At 35.4% G+C, this 22280-nt stretch overlaps 1 protein-coding gene across 1 annotated transcript in view; it reads right to left on the bottom strand.

Moving 5' to 3' along the window:
* LOC143391919 (organic anion transporter 7-like) overlaps nucleotides 1-22280 on the bottom strand; it is a 31890-nt gene that overhangs the window by 7757 nt on the left and 1853 nt on the right. Inside the window, exons 3-5 of the mRNA XM_076844710.2 lie at nucleotides 21223-21377; nucleotides 20955-21123; nucleotides 3951-4074 (exon numbers count right to left, since the gene is read on the bottom strand). Of these exons, the coding sequence (XP_076700825.2) occupies nucleotides 3951-4074; nucleotides 20955-21123; nucleotides 21223-21377 (448 nt within the window). The remainder of the gene's footprint in view (nucleotides 1-3950; nucleotides 4075-20954; nucleotides 21124-21222; nucleotides 21378-22280) is intronic.

Here is a 22280-nt window from a genome sequence, read left to right as displayed (position 1 = left end):
CCCATGGCTAATATGACACTGATGGGCATCAGGGGAGCCTAAAGCTTTGTTTTTAATGTCTAGAACAACACAAAGATGACAATCTATCACTTCTTTTCTATGTAATATTGGAAATATTCAAGTAATCAGAACAGAGAAAGGAATAAAATGCATTCAAATTGGAGAAAAAGAAGTTAAATTACTCTGCTTGCAGATGACATGAGCTTATAGAGAGAAAATGCTAATGAGTCCATCAAAAAGCTAATAGAACTCATAACCAAATTCAGTAAATGTGTGTGATAAAATTCAACATGAAAAAATCAGTATGATTTCTATAAATAATAATAATAATGTGTGAAGAAAGAATTCAAGAAAGTAACTGCATTTACAAAAGCTACAGAAAAAGTACCTAGGAATAAATTTGACTATAAAGGTATAATGAAAATTATAAAACATTTGTGAAACAAATTGAAGAAGACACAAATAAACAGATGCATATCCTAGGTTCATGTATTAGAAGAATTAACATTGTTACAATATACCTATTGTTCAAAACTAGCCATAGATTTAATCTCTATCAAAATACAATGGGTTTTTTTGTAGAAGCAGAAGTGTTTTCCCAAATATATATCCAAAATATTTTGAAACCATTAAAGATCTTGAACAATCAAATAATCTTGAGTAATAAAAATAATGGAACAAAATCAAAACCTAACAAACACAAAAATCTAGAAACAAAGATGTAGGCATCATGCTATCTGACTTCAAAATATACTACCAAACCAGAGTATTCAAAATAGCATGGTGTATAGGAAGAAAACAAACTCAGACCAGTGGAATAGAAGAGAGAGCCCAGAAACAAATCTACACATTTCCAAGGAACTGATTTTCAACAAAGGTTCTGAGTATACAAACTGGAGAAGAAACATTTTCTTTAATAATGATGCTGGAGATAAAATGGATATTGTCATGCTGAAGAAAGAAGGCAGACCCATGTCTTTACTGCATAGGGAAATTGATCCAAAATAGACTGCAGACTTAAATGGAAGTCCCCCAAACCATTACACTATCAGAAGAAAACTTGGAATAAAAATACACGACTGTGGTGTTGGCAAGAATTTTTTAGATGAGACCTCAGAAGGGAACAAAAGTCAAAATTCACAAGTGGGATTAGACAAAAAATTCTGCACATAAACGAAGCAAGGAACATATGGGAGAAACAAAATACGCAGGGAAGAAGATATTTGTCAACTATGCTTCTGACAAGTCGTTGTTCTCCAAGATGTATGAGGAACGCAAATGATTCAATAACCAAAAATGAATGAAAATACAAAAAAAATTAATAAAACTAATCAAATATTAAGATGGGAACACAATATTCAAAATCATCTGGAACAGCTCAAAAATACAGATTCCTAGGCTCCAACATCCCCCTCCCCAACACTTACACACAAGGATCCTTATGAGCAGTAGTGGGAGCCATCAATTTTTTAAAAAGTGGGCAAAGATCTGAACAGACACCTCTCAAAAGAAGACCTGTGAATGGGTAATAGGTTTAAAAAAATGCTCAATATCACTAAACACACAGTAAAATGCACATCAGTCCTGCAGTGAAGCAGGAAATGGTGGCATGTGCTTGTAAGCCCAGCTACTTGGGAGGCTGAGGCAGGAGAATTGTAAATTTGAGTCCAGCTTGGGCAATTGAGTGATTCCCCTCTCTCAAAATAAGAAAGTGGAGGAGATACTGGGGATGTAGCTCAGTGATGGAGCAACCTTGAGTTCAATCCCTAGCAACAGAAAAAAAAAATATGTACAGTGATATATTTACTTGTCCCTATTTGGAAAGGCTATTATCAAAAAAAAAAAACACAAAGGATTACAAGTGTTAATGAGAATGTGAACAACAGGGAAACTTTGCACACTGTTTATAGAAACAAATTAGTACAATCATTATGGGAAATAGTATGAAGTTTCTTCAAAGAAGTAAAAATAGAATTGCTATATTCAGGGTGTATATCAAAGGAAATGAAATCAGCGTGTCAAGAAAGATGTCTATCTGCATTCACATGTCTATAGTATCATCATTTACAAGAGCCAAGATATGGAACCACCTCGAGTGTTCATCAACAGATGAGTGAATAGGTTGGGCTTGATGGTGAATGCGTGTAATCCCAGCAAATCAGAAGACTGAGGCAGGAGCATCACAAGGCTAGCCTCAACAACTTAGTAGGACCCTGTCTCGAAATAAAAAGACTGGAAATGTAGTTCAGTGGTAAAACAGAAAGAGGTTCAATTCCAAAAATTAAAGTTAACAGATAAATAAATAAATAAAACCAGATGAGGGAGCAAATAAAATTGATTATATGATTAGATTAATAATATCATAACATAGTCAGTGAATAATCCTTTGGAAGGATTCAAAATTTGAATGGATTATTCAATTTTACCAGGGTAAAATTACAATACACTTTCTCCAGAAATAAACTTTGATTTTTGATCATTTCCTGTGGGATACTGCATGACCTTCTTTCAACATGTTAGGCAGCTGCAGTGAGCCATAGTTCCCACCAAAACATGATCTTTATGGTAATAACCTACCGCCCCGTGACCAGCACAGGCAGTTAAACTAGAGGTCGCTCAAGTGAATTTCCTAAGGCATCAAATAAAACACAGACCACAATTTACCTTTAAATTCAAGCCCCAGGACAGCTCCTCTGCCCTCGGCCTCAAGCTCCCCAAACAGGAGAGGGAGGAATATCACAAGAGGCTTCAGAGAGACAGCAAGCACGTTTCCGAGTAGTCTTTTATTGGGGGGACTCTAGATTCTTTAGAAATTTCCATCCAATAAAGGTCAAGAGAGGCAGGGTTACAAGGACAGGTAAGGTAACTCAACCTCTGCAGAAAGGCACGCCCATGCATGAAGACACATTTGGATGCATTTTTACATTTTTACTACCCTCAATATTGGGGCTACCATCTTCAGCCACTTAGAAATAGCCAGGTCTCCAGGGGTGACCGACAGTGCCTTGAACTGATCAGGAGGGGAAAACACTGGTTACATAATGTGATAGCCTCCCACAACAGCCTACACTCCACCAGGTGCTGTGTGTGTGTGTGTGTGTGTGTGTGTGTGTGTATCAGATTATATATATTAAATGCACTTTTGACTTATTGTTGGTTGTTATGATTTGGATATGAGGAACTCCCGCCTCCCCCACCAATGTTCCACTGTATTGGTGGAGGTGAAATGATTAGATTAATAGTATCATAACTAGTCAGTGAATAATCCTTTTGAAGGATTTAAAATTTGAAGGATTGCCAAGTGGTTTACCATAGGCAGGTGGGGTGTGGATGGAGGAAGTGGGTCACTAGGGAAACACCTTTGGGATTATGTGTTTTATTTTTGTTTCCTTCTCCTCTATTTTGGTTTCCTGATTACCATGAAGTGCACAGCCTTCCTCTGCAATGCCTTCTGCAAAAAAAATACTCCATCTCACCTCTGGACCAGACCTATAGAGTCAACTGACGATGGACTGGGATCTCTGAAACTGTGAGCACAAAGTAAAATTTTCCTGGGCAAAATCATTCTTGTCAAGTATTTTGGTCACTGACACCAAAAGCTAAATAACATGTTGGTTTATTGAGACTTTTATTAATTAGTTTACTTAATTGATTTAATTGGCTAGACTTAACCATGCCACCCTGTAGGCTTCAAAACATCACATTGTGAAGATAAAAACATACAGTGGTATCTGTCAAATTAAAAACTAGTCAAATAAAAAGAATAAAATCCTGTGGAGGCAGTTGTGTGAATTAATTTTGAGTTCCAAAAGGAAGAAAAAATTGGAACTCTTTGCCTCCTCTGAATAAAATCTCTGTGCCCAATCTTTTCAATGACACCACATTGCATCTTTGGACACCTATTAACAGTGTGTCTTCCCTGTCTCATAAGCACCTCCCATACTGCTCACCTCTATGGTTAGGGCATCTGCAGAAGTCTTCATTCCATTCACCCGTGCAGCTTTTTTAAGTTCCTGTAAGCCCTCCTCGGGTTTGTTGTTGATAATCAGCCACCGAGCTGACTCTGACATCCACCTGATCAAAGACAATGGAAGTGTAGTCAACTCTCACAGGGTATTTACCACATCACCTTCAATCTAATACTACTACTGGCTTAATTAAGCCAAGAAACACACTGTCGTGTTGCCTGGTACCATAACTGGGCAAATGGGAAATGATGCCTGCATGCAGTACACCTGCACAGCTAGGATGGCAGACGTGGAGTCCTTCCTATTAGCAGCCTTCTTGGTTGGACACACCTTGACTATGGTACCCACAGCTCTGGAGCATGAGGGACACTTGGCTGTTCAGACCTTCTCCAAGTTCTTTGTAAGGGCAAAAGAAATGCTGATTTATAAAGTGTTTTTTCTTAAAATAAGCACCCCCAAAATATTTTTGCTTACTGAAGGTCCCATGCAGACTGGAAGCATTCCTGATCCTGCCACTGTGGTGGAATCTGATACACAAACAGCTCAGTCTGCCTGGACACTCTCATCTATGTAATGGGAACAGCAAAGTCACCGGTTTTCAGATTTGTTATGAGGATGAATGACATCATGGATGAGTGCACCACAGGGTACACTCTCTTGTCTATCTGAATTTATCTCATTCTCTTAATCGGTAATCATCTCTTAGAGTCACTTCTCACCAAATAGGCCTCTTCCACTGAGTCAGCCTCTTGGGAGGAGGAACATCAAAGCCTGTCTTAGGCTTTCTAAAGAAAGGAAAGGAAGATGATTTGTGGAAAAAATTATGTAAGTTGTCCAGGCAGCCTTCATTTTCAACATGATAAACAGTGCTGCTCCTTCATTAAATAGCTGTGGATGGAAATATGTTCTTTCTCTCATCCATTATCACCTCCGAAGTTGAAAATCACCCCAAAATTCTCTGTTGGGCTTTTAAATTGAAAGCTAAACACAAAAATACATGGCATAGTTGTGGCTATCTAATCTTCAAGTGCTTCCTGATGTAATGGAAAATGTTTTATTGTTTTGTCATTTCATGTTTATTGAATACGTTTAGTTTTCATCAAGCATCTTCATAGTCACTATATATTTCAATTTTTAAAATTAAAGAGAGAGAGCATAACAGTGGTTGTTACCACAAATTTTACTAGAAATAATATTAATTTTCGCAAGTCCCTAAAATAGGAAGTGGCAGAGTCAAACTAAAACTTAATTTAAAAAAACTTATTAACCTATTATAACTGTATATATAATACTGGGATTCATTGACATATTCATAGATGCACACAGCATAATTTATCTATCTTATTCCCCAGTATCTGCCCTTCTCCATTCCCTACTCCCTCATCATGATCCCCTTCCTCTCCTCCACTGGTCTCTCTTCTGTTATATTTTAATTAGTGGTTTTAATTATATATAAAAATTGATTCATTGTGGTACCTTTTTTCATGGCAATACCATAATTTAGTTTTATTTCCAAGAACATACCACCCCTCTCATTACATTTACATTTCCTGTCACTACTCTATGGGTCTCACATTTTTGTGATAGCCCTTTTTATTTCTTTTTTCTCTCTCATTTCTGCATATGAGAGAGAACATTTGACCATTGATCTTCTAAAGTATGATGTATTTCACTTAGTTGATGTGCTTTGGATCCATCCATTTACCAGAAAATGACTTAATTTCATTTTTTGTTCAAGTAAAACTCCACTTTGTGTATGTGTGTGTGTGTGTGTGTGTGTGTATATATATATATAATTTTCTTTATCCACTTATCTGTTGATGGACATCAAGGATGGTTCCATAACTTGGGTATTGTGAATTATGTTGCCATAAAGATGGGTATGCATGTATCACTATAGAATGCTGATTTTAGTTTTTGTGGATAGATAAAGAGGAGTGGAATATCTGAGTCACATGGTGATTCTTTTTCTAGTCTTCTGAGTGTCCATACTTCTGCCCACAGTGGTTGTAGGAATTTAGTTACACCAACATTGTATAAGTGTGTTTTCCCCCTCATTCTCATCAGCATTTATTTCTATTTGCATACTGATGAATGCCATTCTCACTGGGGTGAGATGAAATCCCAGTGTAGTGTTGATTTGCATTTCCATGATTGCTAAGGATATTAAACTTTTTATGTATTTGTATTTCTTCTTTTGAGAAATATGTCTCATTTGTTTTGCAAATTTATTGATCATGTGTTTTTCTGATTTTAAGGTTTTGTGGGTTCTTTATGTATTATGAATATCAATTCCCTGTAGGAAGAACAGTTGGCAAATATTTTCTCCCATTCAGCAGGATCTCTCTTCATGTTCTTGTTTCCTTGCTCTGCAATTTGTTTTTAAAATTCCATACCATCCCACTTATTAGTTCTTTGTTTTATTTCTTATGCTGTAGGATCAATACCTGCACCAATATGTTGTAATATTGAACTAATGTTTTCTTCTAACAGTTGCTGAGTTTCTGTACTAACTTCTATGTCCTTGAGCTACTTTGACTTGACTATTATGTTGGATGAGAGGTAAGGATATAATTTCATTCTTCTACATATGAATATCCAGCTTTCCCAGCACCATTTCTTCAAAAGACTATCTTCTCCACTCTGTTTTCAGCACCGTTGACAAGGATCATGAATGTATTTATGTGGATTTTTCTCTGTGTCTTCTATTCTGCTTAATTGATCCTCATGTCTATTTCTATGCCAGTTCCATGCTGGTCTTGTTACTATACCTCTGTAATATAATTTGAAGAACACTGTGATGCCTCCATTATTGTGCTTATTCCTCAAAATTTTGGGCCATTCTACATCTTTTATTCTTCCAAATGAATTTTATTTCCAAATGAACTGTTTCCCATTTCAGTGAAGAATTTTACTGGCATTGTGATGGGGATGGCACTGTATCTGTAGATTCCTTAAGCAGTATGAAATAATCTTCTTGGTCTCTTCTGATTAATTTTAGCTTTCAGTCCACTTTATCTGCTATAAGATACAGCAAGCATGTTGGTCTTCAGTTTTCATTCCTTGATTTTTAATTATCTGGTTTGGGTATCAGGGTGTTACTCTCTTCATGGAATAAATTTGTAAATATTACCCAGTTTTTTATCTCATGAAACAAGTTAGAGAATCTTGAGAAGGTTTCTTCTTTAAAGATCTTATAGAATGCAACCAAAAATCCAACTAGTACCAGAACTTTCTTTGTCACAAAGGTCTTTACTGTTGCTTCAATCTTATTGCTTTTTATTGATCCACTTAGCTTTTCTATACACTTTAGCTCAAGTCTGGGTAAGTCACATGCTTTTACAAATTTGTCAATACCATCTAGTTTTTCCAATTTACAGGAAAATAAGTATTTAAAATAGTCCTTAATGGTCCTCTGTATTTCACAAATGTCTGTGGTTATATGTCCCCATGTAGCACTAATTTTCTTTATATGGTTCTTTCCTCTTTTTCTTACAATTAGTTTAGATAATGATTTATCAGTATTCTTTATTTTTTCCAAAAATCAACTCTTTGTTACATTAATCCTGTGAGTTTGGTTTTTTTATTATTTTTTATTTCACTGGTTTGTATTTTAATTATTTTCTATCATCTAATGGACATAGAAGTAATTTGATCCTGGTTGTCTATAGAAAAGTTATATCCAATTAGAAATTTTTAAAACATACTTTTGTATCTGTTTCAAAAGCTATAACCTACAAACTGTGAGAAAATTATTCAAATGCACATCTCATGCTTTTTACTGATTTTTCACTCTAACTCAAGCCAACCAAATTGTTAAATCACACATGAAGGCCGATGGAAAAGAATAGAAGACACAGAGACAAACCCATGCAGATACATCCGATTCTTGCCAAAGTTGTCAAAACATATGGAGAAAAGACAACATTTTAAACACATTTTGCTGGGAAAATTAGATATCCATATGTAGAAGAATAAAATTAGATTTCTATCTCTCACCCTGCACGAAAGGCAACTCAAAATGGATCAAAGACCTAGGAATTAGACCAGCAATGTTGCAACTGAGAGAATAAACTATAGGGTTCACATTGCAACATTCAGGTGCAGGCAGTGACTTCCTTAATAAAACTATAGGAGATGCAGAAGATGGTTCTTTGCAAACATGAGTTTGGCCCAAAATATAGGCCCAGTAAACACATACTACACAACATAGAGTGTGCTTAAGTCACTAGGAGAAAATCACACATGAACAGAGATTTACACAGAGGACAACTGGTTGTGGAAACCCACCTGGCTCTACCCCTCGCCTTCTGATCTGGCTGTTTGCAATACTGGCTGGGAGAGACCTGTCTGTCCAGGAATTCAGAAGGGCCAGAGTAAGAGTGATTGAGTTTGGAAACTGAACCCAAGACAAGAAAATGTGATGTCTAAAGGTGACATCCTGGACTAAGAATTTGCTCTTTGTAACACATAAATGAAGGGGTACAGTCTCCCAGCTTAGAACAGCAGTTGCTGGACCCTGGAGGTTTACTGTTTTTAAATCTCCAGACCAATTGGCATTCAGAGAAGAGCCTGAATCCTACCAAAGCTTAAACCCTCCCTCTAGGCATTCCACCTAAATTTTGGTCTAATTCTAGGGTCTTTGATCCATTTTGAGTTGAACTTTGTGAAGGGTGAAGAATAGAAATCTAGTTTCATTCATTCTTCAGAGGTTGGGTTTTGTTGTTGTTCTTGCTTAGTTGTTTGTTTTCATAAGGGGAATAATAGAGATTTTACTTAGGCACGATCTACAACTGAACATCATCCCTATCATTTTTTATTTTCTTTTGAGTCAGGGTCTCACTAAGGTGCCCAGGCTGACCTATTACCTTTAACTACCTATTTCAGACTCTCAAATCACTGAGATTATAGACATGCACTACTGCATCCAGCCTATTTCTAAGGATTGTTTTTTCATTTTGCTTTGTTTTTGAGCCTATAGCAAATGGATTTGTTTTCCTGATCTCTTTTAACAAAGTCGTTATTAGTGTTTAGGAAAGTTATTGATTTTCTAAATGCTGATTTATTTTCCAGCAACTTCACTGAATTCTTTTATTAGATCTAGATGTTTTCAGTTGAAGTTTTGAATCTTTCAAATACAGCATTATATTAATCTTCAGACAGTGAAAATTCGACTATTTCCTTTCCTGTGTGCATTCCTATTATTTCCTTCTCTTGCCTAACTGATCTGGATAGAGTTTCAAGAGCTATATCAAATAGGAGTTATGGGAATGACCATGCTTGCCTTGTTCTTTATTTTAGAGAAAATGCTTTCTATTTTTCTTCATTCAGTATGACTTTGCATTTGGATTATTCATATATAGGCTTCATGGTATTGAAGTAAATTTCTTCTATCAATAATTTAGTTAATGTTTTATCATGAATTGGTGCTGAATTTTGTCAAAGATTGCTCTGCATTTATTGAGATGACTGTCTTAATTCTCTGTGGTAGATTACACTTATTGATTTGCCTATATGAACCATCATTTCATTCCTGGAATGAAGTCAACTTGTTCACAAGTACAACATTCTGAATGTGCTCTTGAATTCAATTTACTAATATATTTTGAAGATTACTGTCTCTATGTTTATCTGGAATATTGGTCTGTAATTTTCATTCATTTGTGTGTTGTTCTTTGGTTTTGTTATCAGGGTGACATTGACTTCATAGAATAAACTTGATAGTGTTTCACCCATTTTTACTTTATGAAATAATTTGAGGAGCTTGGCATTCTTTTTTTAAAAAAGTCTAGTAGATTTCATATGAATTCCCATGTGTCCTAAACTTTTCTTTGTTGGAAAAATTTTTACTACTGCCTCGTATTTTAGTTGTTATTGATCTGTTTGGGTTTTATGTATGCTCTTGATTCAATTGTGGCAGGTTATATGTGTCTAAAAATGCATCCATTTTTTCTAGATTTTTCAATTACTTGGAGTATAAGTTTTCAAAATTGTACCTAATGATCCTCTGTATTTACGTGATGTCTTTGTAATATCTTCTTTTTCTATCTGATTTTATTAATTGGTGTCTATTTTCTTTATTTTGGCTAGCTTGGCTAAGAGTTTATCATTTTGTTTATCTTTTCAAAGAATCCATGATTAATCTCATCAATATTTTTTATTTTCTTTTTTATTGGATTGGCTCTGATAGTATTTCCTTTCTTCTATGGGTTTTGCAATGGGTTTGTTCTTGTTTTTCCAGTACTGTGGGATGTATCACTGGATTGTTTTGGGATCTTTAAGATGTTCTTTTTTAGGCACTTAGAGCTATAAACTTTGTCTTATAACTCCCTTCATGGTGTCCCAGATGATCTGATGTTCTTTATATCTATTCTCATTTCATTCTAGGAACCTTTAAATTTCCCCCTTGTTTTCTTCTATGACCCACTTATCATTTGACAGTGTAGTATTTACTATCTGTGTGTTTTCATATTTTCTGTAGTTTTTCTTGGTGTTTGTTTCTAATTTTGTTCCACTATGATGTAATAAGATGAAGTAATTATATTGGTATTTTTGTATTTTTAGGAGTGACTCTGTAGCCTAAAATATGGAATATTTTATAGAAAGTACATTGAGTACTTGAGGAGAAAATTAATTTGGGTGTTGCTGGATGAAATATTCTATTGATGTCTGGTAAGTACATTCTACTTATACAATATTTTTTAGGTCTAAAGAGGCTTTGCTGAGTTGATGTCCGAGATTTATCGATTGGAAAGAGAGGTGTGTTAAAATCACTCAGTATTTTTTTATATTAGGGTCTTTCTGATTCTTGAAGTCTAGTAGTGTCTGTTTTTTATAGTGAGGTGCACTGGCATAAATATTTATTATCATTACATCTTTTATTGGATTAATTTGACCTGTTTGAAGTGACCTTCTTTCTCTTCTGATAATTTTTGTTTGAAGTCTGATTTGTTGGATATGAGCATTTCTAGATTGACTTCTTTGGAGGCTCAATTTGAATGGAATATACTTTTTCATGCTTTCTCTTTAAGCATGTTTCTGTCTTTTCATATAAATGAGTTTCTTGCCAACAACATATAGATGGGTCTTGTCTTGTAAATTATCCTGCCAACATATGTCTTTTACTTAGAAAGTTGAGACCTCTTACATTCAATGGTAATGTACAGAGGTGCTTATTAATTTTTGCCATTTTTTCTAATGTTTAATTTGATCTTACTTCTCATTTTCTTAGCTGTTCTTTAAATGAAATTTGTCCATTTGTGAGCTCATGAGTTGGAATCTGACTTCTTCTGTGTGTACTATTTAAGTATTTTTGTAGTTCTCTCTTGGTAGTTATGAATTATTTTCTGCTTATGCTAAGAAATTGGAAGTGATCTGATGTTTTTTTTTCTCTTGAGGATTTGGAAATTCTATGCTTTCTTTATATTTTAGGCCTTTTAATTATAACATGTTGTGGAGAGATTCTATTTTGATCCTGTCTATTTGGGGTTCTGAATGCATCCTGTATCTGAATATCCAACTCATTTCCAAGATTTTGAAATTCTTCTGTTAATGGTTCCCTTAAGAGTTTCTCCATGTCATTAGCCTACATCTCAAAACACTCCCCAATTCAAATAAGTCTTAAATTTGTTCTGTTTAATGTCTCAGAATTCTTATATATTCTCTTCATGTTTCCTTTTTATTTTCCTTAAATCTATCTGAATATTTGAGGCCACACAGTTTGTCTTCCAGGTCTGAGATTCTATCATCTACACAGTCAACTCCTTTGGGGAGACTTTCATCTGAATGTTTTATATGATTTATGGTGCCTTTCATTTCCAAGATTTTGGTTTGGTTCTTTCTAAATATTTCTATCTCTTTGCTAAATTTACCATTCATATCTTGCACTGCCTTACTCCATTTATTCAGTTATTTTTCTGTGTTCTTGCATAATTCCTTGATCATTTTTATAATTATCCTTTTGAGTTATTTACATGGTATTTTGTTCACTTCAATATCTTTGGAATCATTTGCTGGTGAGTTACTAACTTTAATAGTGTCTTGTTATCTATCCTATTTTTGTGATATTTCTTGTATTCCTGTGTTGGATTTTTGCATCTATTTGAATAGATTTCTCTTCGGCTCTTATGCGTTTGCCTTTTTAAGGCACATCATTTTCCTGAAAAAAGGGTTCTGTAATATCAGGTTGTTGTTAATTGTTCCATGTACTTCCAGGTGAGTTTTGTAATAGAGCATCCCTACTAGTTCTTAGTGGTGTAATTTGTATACTTTTATATGGAGTGCATTGTGTCGTGGCTTCAGAATTACACTTTTCAATAGGTCTCATGAGAGTGAGATACTTCTATAGATGGCAATGGTGTTGTATACAGCAGGGTTCATGGTTTACACTTCCATGAGATTTTTCCTAGATTTAACAATTCTGTGTATTCTTTAAAAGTATGGGAAAATTATATTGAGACCCTTTTATGTGTGGTGTCCACAGTTTTTGTGTTATTTCTCTGTATTTTTTTCTTAGGAGGAGTAATACAAGGAATGGCACCTGAGTCCCTATGCCCAGTCATTCCTACTTAGGACCTGATTATCAGATTGAGGGTTTCATCTCCTTTACTCTGTGTATTAAAGTACTGTTAAAGTAAAGAGTAGGTGTTGTCTGTGAAATCCATCCTACTAATAAACACAACAGAGGAGTAGTAGGAAATTATTTAAACTAAGTAGTTCTAAATGGTGATAAGAATACATTTTATTAAAAGGAAATAAAATGGAACAAGAAGAAAGTTGGAATAATCAGTACATTACGCATAGAGAAGGAAATGAGATAGCATGTGAGGGGTAAAAAAAGTGGAAAAGAAAAACAGAAGAGAACAAAAAATAACATAGAGCAAGAACATCTAGCTATTAGATGAAAAAGAAAGGAAAGAGTAACCATGAAACAAAAACATTAAAAGAAAAACTTAACAAAACAAATACAAACCTTAATCCTCAAAAAATAAAACAGAGGAAAATAACAAATGGATATTTTTTAAAAATGATGAACATGAAAAAGGAAAAAGAAGCAAATGTATGTGTGTGTATATTCATAAACCTATCAGCAAATAAACACACACACACAGAAACATTTTCATGAAACTTGAAAGAATATTCTCTGTGGAGAGGGTCAAAATTTGACAAGGATAGATGTTCTCTGCCTATGACAGACCGACTTCCTGGACTCTCTCCCACTTAGAGCAAGGAATAGATAAACCCTTCCTTTTTTGTGTTGCTCACCAAGCTGCCAGATAGATTGTCCTGGAACCAAAACTGGTTGAAATAGCTCTCAGCTTCTCTTCTCACCAGTATAAGGTAGAACCAAATTGGGAGGGAGTACTGTCAGTGGCATTTTGTCTGGATAGATTAGGTCAGTGCTTTCCCATGGTGGAGATGACGTAGAGTTTAAAATGGGAAGCCCTGGTGGTTGGAGTTTATCTCTGCTCCAAACTCTGGAGCTTTGTCTGGTATAACTGTCAGGAGATAGACAAATAAAAATGGCGGGAACTTGAGGTTAAGAGAATATTCTATTAAAACGCCCACTGTGCTCACCCTGACATGCTTTCTACTGTAGCACTATCTGGCCTAAGTGAACAGGATATGTCACACTCCTCAGCAAACTACCTTTTATTTCCAAGATTCTAACTACCTTTCATTTCCAAGATGTTAACTGCAGGAGAAATGCAGCCCCAAGATAATGTCAATGAGAGGAACCCAATTTACCCTGAAGGGGGAGACTTTTTTGACCAGATCCTGAAGCCCTGGAGATAGATTAGTTCCTTCTACCCTAAAATCTGTAAGAATGTATCATCAAGTATCCAATTAGTGTTTCAAGGACTATGTTAAATAGAAGTGGTGAAAGAAGGCATCCCTATTTTGTTCCAGTTTTAAGAGGGAATGCTTTCAATTTTTCTCCATTTAGAATGTTGTTTCCCTTGGACTTAATATAGATAGCTTTTACAATGTTGAGCTATTCCTATTATCCCTAGTTTTTCTAGTGTTTTGAATATGAAGTGGTGCTATATTTTCTCAATTTTTTTTGCATCTATTGAGATGATCACATGATTCTTATCTTTAAGTTTATTGATGTGATGAATTATATTTATCGATTTTCATATGTTGAGCCAAACTTGCATCCCTAGGATAAATCCTACCTGATCATGGTGCACTATCTTTTTAATGTTTTTGTATTCAATTTGCAAGAATTTTATTGAGAATTTTTGCATCAATGTTCATTAGAGATATTGGTCTGAAGTTTTCTTTCTTTGATGTCTTGATCTGGTTTTGGAATCAGAGTAATATTGGCCTCATAGAATGAGTTTGGAAGTATTCCTTCTTTTTCTATTTCATGGAATAACTTGAGGAGTGTTGAAATTATTTATTCTTTGAAGGTCTTGTAGACCTCAGTGGTGAATCCGTATGATCCTGGGCTTTTTTAGGTTGGTAGACTTTTGATGGCATCTTCTATTTCATTGCTCAAAATTAATCTGTTTAAATTGTATACATCATCCTGATTCAGTTTAGGTCAATCATACGACTCTAGAAATTTTTTGATGTCTCTTATATTTTCTATTTTAGTGGAGTACAAAGTTTCAAAATAATTTCTAATTATCTTCTGTACTTCAGTAGTGTTCATCATATTTCCTATTTCATCACATATTTTAATAATTTGTGTTTTCTCTTTCCTTCTCTTCATTAGCATGGCTAAGTGTTTATCAATTTTATTTATTTATTTAAAGAACCAACTTCTTATTTTGTCAACTTTTTATTTCTTTGGTTTTAATTTTATTGATTTCAGCTCTAATTTTAAATATTTCTTGTCTTCTATTACTTCTAGTGTTGATTTGTTCTTCATTTTCTAGTGCTTTAAGATGTAATGTCAGGTCATTCATTTGTTGACTTTTTCTTCTTTGAAGAAATAAACTCCATGCAATCAACTTTCCTCTCAGTACTGCCTTCATGGTGTCCCAGAGATGTATATATATTGTACCAGTGTTCTCATTTACCTCTAATAATTTTTGAATCTCCTCTCTGATGTCTTCTGCAATCAATTGTTCATTTAATATAATATTATTTAGTCTCCAGGTGTTTGAGTAGCTTTTATTTTTTATTTTATAATTGATTTCTAATTATGTTTCACTATGATCTGATAGAATACAGGGTACTATTGTGTTGTGGTCTATTTGACTCTTGAAATTGTTTAATGAATGTAGATGCTACATTGTTTGGGGCATATATATTTATAATTGTTATCTCTTGTTGGTGTATGGTTTCATTAATCAGTATGAAATATTCTTCTTTATCCCTTTTGATTAGCTTTGGCTTGAAGTCTACTTTATTTGATATAAGTGTGGAAATGCCTGCTTGCTTATACAGTCCATGGGAATGCTATGTTTTTTCCCAAACTTTCACCTTCAGTCCATGGATGTCTTGTGCTATGAGTCCCTGGAAGGTAGCATATTGTTGAGTCTTTTAAAAAATCCAGTCCGCCAGTCTACTTAAAAATTGTACATATAAAATAAATTAAAGGGATACAAATAGTAAAAAAGAAGAATTCAAACTCACTATTTATGGTAACATGAATATATACTTAGAGGATCCAAAAAATTCCACAGAAAATTTCTACAACCAATAAATGAATTTATCAAAGTAGCAGGATATAAAATCAATACCCATAAATCAAAACCATTTCTATACATCAGAGATGAAACCTCTGAAAGAGAAACTTGGAAATCTATCCCATTTACAATAGCATCAGAAAAAAAATCAAACACTTGGAAATCAATGAAAAAGAAGAAAAAACTCTACAATGAAAACTACTAAATGCTAAAGAAAGATATTAAAGAAGACCTTAGAAAAGAGAAAGATCTGCCTTGTTCTAGGATAAGCAGAATTAATATTGTCAAAATGAACATGCTACCAAAACACTATATAGATTTAATCAAATTCTGATCAAAATCCCAATGGCATTCCTCATAGAAATAGAAAAGGAAATCATGAAATTCATCTGGAAAAATAAAAGACCCAGAATAGATAAAACAATCTTTAGCAAGAAGAGTGAAACAGGTGGAATCAGAATACCAGACCTTAAAGTATACTCACTCACCATGTACAAAACTCAACGCAAAGTGGATCAAGGACCTAGAAAATAGATCAGAGACCCTGGGCCTAATAGAGTATATACCAGTATAGACCCAAATCTCTATCATGTTGGACTAGGCCCTAACTTCCCTAGCAAGACTCCTAAAGCACAAGAAATAAAAACAAGAATCAGTAAATGGTATGGATTCAAACTGAAAAGCTATTTCTCAGCAAAAAAATCAGTGAAGTGAATAGAGAGCCTACAGAATGGGAGCAAATTTTTACCACATGGACATCAGATAGAGCACTAATCTCCAGAATATATAAAGAACTCAAAAAACAGCAAAGCAGCAAATAACCCAATCAATAAATGGGCTAAAGAATTGGAACTGAACAGATACTTCTCAGAAGATGATATACAATCAATCTATAAAGTATATGAAAAAAAAATGTTCGACACCTCTAGCAATTAGAAATACAAATCAAAACTAATATTTCATCTCACTCCAGTCATAATAACAGTTATTAAGAATAAAAGCAACAATAAAAGTTGGTGAGGATGTGGGGAAAAAGACACATCCATACATTGCTGATGGGACTAAAATAGATGCAACCAATCTGGAAAGCAGTATGGAGATTTTTGAGAAAACTTGGAATGTACTCAAAGAATTTAAAAACAGCATACTACAGTGACACACCCACAACAATGTTTATAGTAGCACAATTCACAGTAGCTAAATTGTGGAGTCAACCTAGACGCCCTTCAATAGATGAAAGAATAAAGATACTGGTATATATACACAATGGACTATTACTCAGTATTAAAAGAGAATGAAATCATAGCATTTGCAGATTAATGGATGGAATTGGAGAATATCATACTAAGTGAATTTAGCCAATCCAAGAAAACCAAAGGCTAAATGTTTTCTCTGATAAGTGGATGCTGATCCATAATGAGAATCAGGGGGAGCATGGGAGAAATGGAGGAACTTTGCATATGGCAAAGGGAAGAAGGGGAAGGGGGAGGTATGAAGGTAGGAAAGATTGTGGAATGAGATGGGCATCGTTACTTAGGTACATTTATGAAAACATGAATGATGTGAGGCTATTTTGTGTAAAACCAGAGAAATGAAAATTGTGCTTCATAAGTGTACTATGAATTGAAAATCATTTTGCTGTCATGTATAACAAATTATAACAAGTAAATAATTTTTAAAAAAAAAGAATCCAATCAGAACTGGTCAGCATGGGCCAAGGTGACTTGGAATTGTCATGGCAGTCGGAACTTCGAAGTCTGATATCATGTGCTGCCCATCAATCATCAAGTGATGGACCAGGATAGGATTTGCTAGAAACTTCTCTTGGATACCCAATAAAACTGGAGTGCAGAACAGTCATGTTGTCCCTTTCCTGTGTCAGAAGACCAACTCTCTACCTTGAGAGTGTCCCCTTTTCCTATCCCTTCAATAATGTCATTCCGCTTACTCTGACTTACATATTTGAAATCTTACTAACTTGATCACAATAATTTGGTTTGAAGAGGGGGTCTTCATGTTGCAGCAGTTCCTTGGAAGGCCCACGCTCTATAATAGTAACTGCTTTGGAGAGATTAGATCACACACACCTAAGGCCAGATAATGCTGACCTCTGCTGGGAGTCTTAGTCCCAGGGGATTTCCAAAAATATAGGGCTAGATAACCCATTCTCTACAATTCTTATACACTCTGCACTCTTTTTTAAAATATATTTATTTTTTTAGTTGTAGTTGGACACAATACCCCCATTTTATTTACTTATTTTTATGTGGTGTTGAGGATCGAACCCAGGGCCTCCCGTGTGCTAGGCAAGCGATGTACCACTGAGCCACAACCCAGCCCCACTCTGCAATCTTGAATATGGCCTTCCTACATTCAGTCATGCCCACCTGTTCAGACTCCTGACCCATTTCAACTCATCCTTTAACATCTTTGCTGGACTTTAAAGAGTTCAAAGAATCAGTCAGATTCTTCTATCTTCCTTCAAAGCTGGCTTTGAATAAAACCAACTTTCCTAACAATTTGATTCTGAATATTTCTGGGGCAGGACATGTTGCAGCCTGGGTTTGTCCCCCAGCCTGACATTGGTTCCCTTGGTAATAGGATTCCTTTATTGTGGTTACCTCTTTATAATAAGCCCTGTGCTGGGAGGATAGCCTAGCTTCAACACATCACATCAGCATAATCAAAATGTTAATTTCAACTTCCAATTCCTCTTTGAAAGGAAAGATGCCATAAGTAACAGTGGTAGTGTAAGGGTTACCCATATATCAACACACATTATACATGCAATTAAAAATGATCTCTATAACTCTATTAACCCAGGAGGAACATGTGCAACAACTAATACAGAACAAGCTCTAAAGATCACATGTTAACAATTGTAGAATAAATTGAATTTGAAGATGGAACAAAAAAGAAGAAAAAAGAAAGAAAGTATGGGAAGGGATGGAAGACAAGAGTTAAAATGGGGAGAGTACAATGAGTGCAGGACGGGGCTCAAGTGAAGATTGGCAAGGAGGACAAAATTGTGTATGGGAGTTTATGTTGTGTGTAGGATATGTGTCTAAGGTAAGGCAATAATTTTCATAAAAGTGTTTGGATTGCTTCTTTTGAATTTTTGAAATGAGAATTTTTTATTCAGTGTTTTAATTTTAGAAACCTCCAAATGTGAGAAAGAAAAATGACTTCATGATATTTGCCAGTAAATGGATGGATCTGGAGACTATCATAAGTGAAATAAGCCCATCCCCAAAAGCCAAAGGTCAAATGCTTTCTCTAATATGGGGAAGCTAATCCAAAATAACAGGAAGGGGAAAAATAGAGGGTCAGTAGATTTCCCAACGGGGATTGGAGGGAAAGCAAGGCAGACAGAAAGAAGAGAGACATTGGATGGACCTGACATAATTTTCCCTGTACATATATGAAAACGTCACAGTGAATCCCACCATCATGTACATACACTAGAATAGAATCCTAAATAGAATGAGATATATCCCATGCTAGCATAATTACATCAAACTGGATTTTTAATGTCATATATAACTAAAAAATCCAATAATTTTTTTAAAAAGAAAATCTCTATTATACAGAATTCACACACTTTGTAGTTTTCAGGACTGAGCTAACCTGCCAAACTTGCCAGGTTAGTCTGTATGCTAAACTGAGCTAGCTTCTTGCTTGGCCCCCTTGCTGAGGGGTCGTGGAGGGGTGAGACAGTTTTCACTCTCCAAATGGTTTTTTTGTTGTGTGTGCAGGTGGGAATGTAGGTCTGCAGGTCTCCTGACCAGCTCCTCCACTTGCTTTGTCTATAGACTGACCTGAATTAAATTCCATTCCTCTTTCCAATAGTTACTGCACATGTGCTAGGAAAAGGTGTGTAGAAACATCACTCTATCATCCAGCCTCTCCTAGGCTTGAAGATATGGGACTTTATGTTTCATCATAATCTATTCCAGTCCCCTACATCAGTCACACTTTTCCTTCAGAGATTATACTGTCAATTTCAAAGGGAAGCCCTCTTTGTTGTTCTCCACTCTGCAGACTGATTGACTAGTCACTCTGAGTTTAACCCCACACTGTATTCTCATAAAAGAGTATTCTCTCTTTGTTGCCCAAATCGGCTCTCAGTATGGACACTCACAGATATTCAAAATGCATGTGTACCAAGTGAAAGACAAAAATGAAGAAAAAAGAGGGAGAAAGAAGACAAATAAAACAGGAAATGCTATCTAAAAAACAAGGATAAAATTCAGGAATTCCCAGTTGGGGAATCAGGAAGGATAATTAACAAGTTCCTTTAAGCTGTCAGGGCTTCCCCGATCCAAACACCTCTGCTGGAAGGCTCCAAGACCTTTTCGGGGAGTGGTGGTTCACTCTCCAGCAAGACACATCTAAAACATTCTCCTGAGTAAACACAGTTCAGCTTTCCTGAATTTATTGTCTGTTCTGATTGTGGATATATTGGTCAGTGTCTGTTTTTCTAGAGCTAGGTGGTAGAAAGACTTTTGGCTTCTTGAGAAATGCTTCCCTTCTTGCCACTGAGGGATTGCATTCCTGACTCTTCCACTGCTTATTATTTCTCTTTCTGTCCTGAAAACTGATCATTTTTGTTTTCTCCTGATTATTAGTTCACTAAGTTGCCTCCCTGCTCTTTCCCCTCCTTCACCTACCTCAGTTTGTCACTGCAAACTCTTGAGGAACTTCTCTGACACTCTGGATCCTTCTGAGTTACCAATCTCCAAAGAAAAATATGTTTGCAATAATTCTTTCTACACATTACAAAATGAGACTTACATCAAGGATAAGCTGAAAGACTCAGAACTTCATGTATGGATTCATTGCTATTTTGTTTTCATGGTTCTTGTTTTAGTAAATATAACTAGAGTAAGCATAGTTGACTTAAATTCCAAATAGTGTATCATATTTTAAAAACTGAATCCCATGCCTAAAACATTATTTGTTGCTTATCTATGATGTAAATATAATAGGATATCTTATATTTTACTATAATGTAAATATAATAGGATACCTTGTATTTTACCTATTAGTAAAAACAGTATATAACAGTTAAAGAGAAATTCACATAAACAGTAAATAATTTTCAGTATATCACTTGCAAAGCTTGGGATAAAAATATTTACTAGTTATCATGAATTGAAAGATTTTCAATGTCCTCAATTTCATCTGACCATCCTACTTGCCCTGCTTCTCAAATTCTACCAAGACACATGTTCTGAGAGCACATCCTCATGTAGAACCAAGAAGAAATCAATTTTTATGTCCTGATGCCATGAACATTACCATACCATGGTTTTAGAAGAGAAAGACAAAAGGGAGCTCATACCTTGAAGAAATAAAAAAGAAGAACATCGGTATAGACAGAACCAGCTGAAGAGTATGCCAGTTTCGAATAGCAAAAGCCAGGCTTCCCAGTAGGATATCCCCGAAACTAGTAGCACACACTGCCATTGTTGTTCCCATAGCTTGGTATTTGGTACTTGTCCATTCTACAACTGAAAGAAAACATCACTGAATAATTACTTCAAGCAAAGGTAGAATATCAAGGTCAAAGTCAAATCTCAGTAAACGTCCAAGAGTCAATGCTGACTTACTGAGAAGAAGAGCATTTGTCACGATGGCCATGGTGGACATGCCAGCCAGGAAGCGTAGTGAGCAGTAAACCAGGAAGGTGGGAGCAAAGGCAGCACAGGTGTCAGCAACAGCCACCTGGAGAAGACACCATGTCAGAAGTAACCTCCTCCCAAACCTATGGAAAAGGGAAAGATGAGATTGTGGGAACAATAACAACTGTGGTAAAAGTTAGCACAAAGAAAACACTTCACCCCTATGAAATATCCATAAAGGACCAATGTTAGAGTCTGTAAACAAGTCAGGATGGTGCCTGGCATTTTGCCAGAGAAATGTTAGAGTTTGTAAACAAGTCTGGATGGCGCCTGGCCAAATGCCAGAGGGAGTGGTTTGTGAAGTAACAAAAGCGAGCCATTAAGTGTGGAGGTTCCTTATTGGTTGACTGCTGTATCTATTTTATGTTAATTAAGATAAGCTGTGTGAAATGTATAAATATCGCTCCGGTTTATCCTGACTTGTTTACAGACTCTAACAGACCAACAGCTGATATTCTCAAATCAACTCTCCTTCTTTTAAAATAGATAGCTTGTCCTCAAAACTACTTCTTCAATTGTTACCAGTAGTTCAACACCAATTCAAGCTATACAAGACATGTTTCAGTGTTAGAAATATTAATACATCATAATATTTCTTGCACTGAGCCATACACTTATGATAGTGGAGAGTCAACGTTGTGTATAAAATATTAAAATCAGCCCTTGAGACTCTAGAACTGCACAGGTTATGGCTAACATGATGGAATAGGAACAGCTATGAAGCAGAACATCAACGTTGCTGATGGGTTGGGTAAGAGTCTCTATCTGGTGAGTTTGGATTTGTTGACCTTGGGAAACAAAACATATTTGTAAAAATATAACATGTATTTATCACAGCAAAAGAACATATGAAGTTGACCTTTTCTTAGATTTGGGAGGGCGAGCATTGGGTGGTAATCTGGTTGTCCATTTCCCAAAAGTGGCTCAGGAACACTGTTATGGATTTCCACTGTGGAGCATTATGTAGCAATTAGAAAAGTGAACTA

Source organism: Callospermophilus lateralis, chromosome 2 (assembly GCF_048772815.1).
Source record: "Callospermophilus lateralis isolate mCalLat2 chromosome 2, mCalLat2.hap1, whole genome shotgun sequence".
Classification (NCBI taxonomy): Eukaryota; Metazoa; Chordata; class Mammalia; order Rodentia; family Sciuridae; genus Callospermophilus; species Callospermophilus lateralis.
This window is presented reverse-complemented; position numbering and strand designations above follow the sequence as displayed.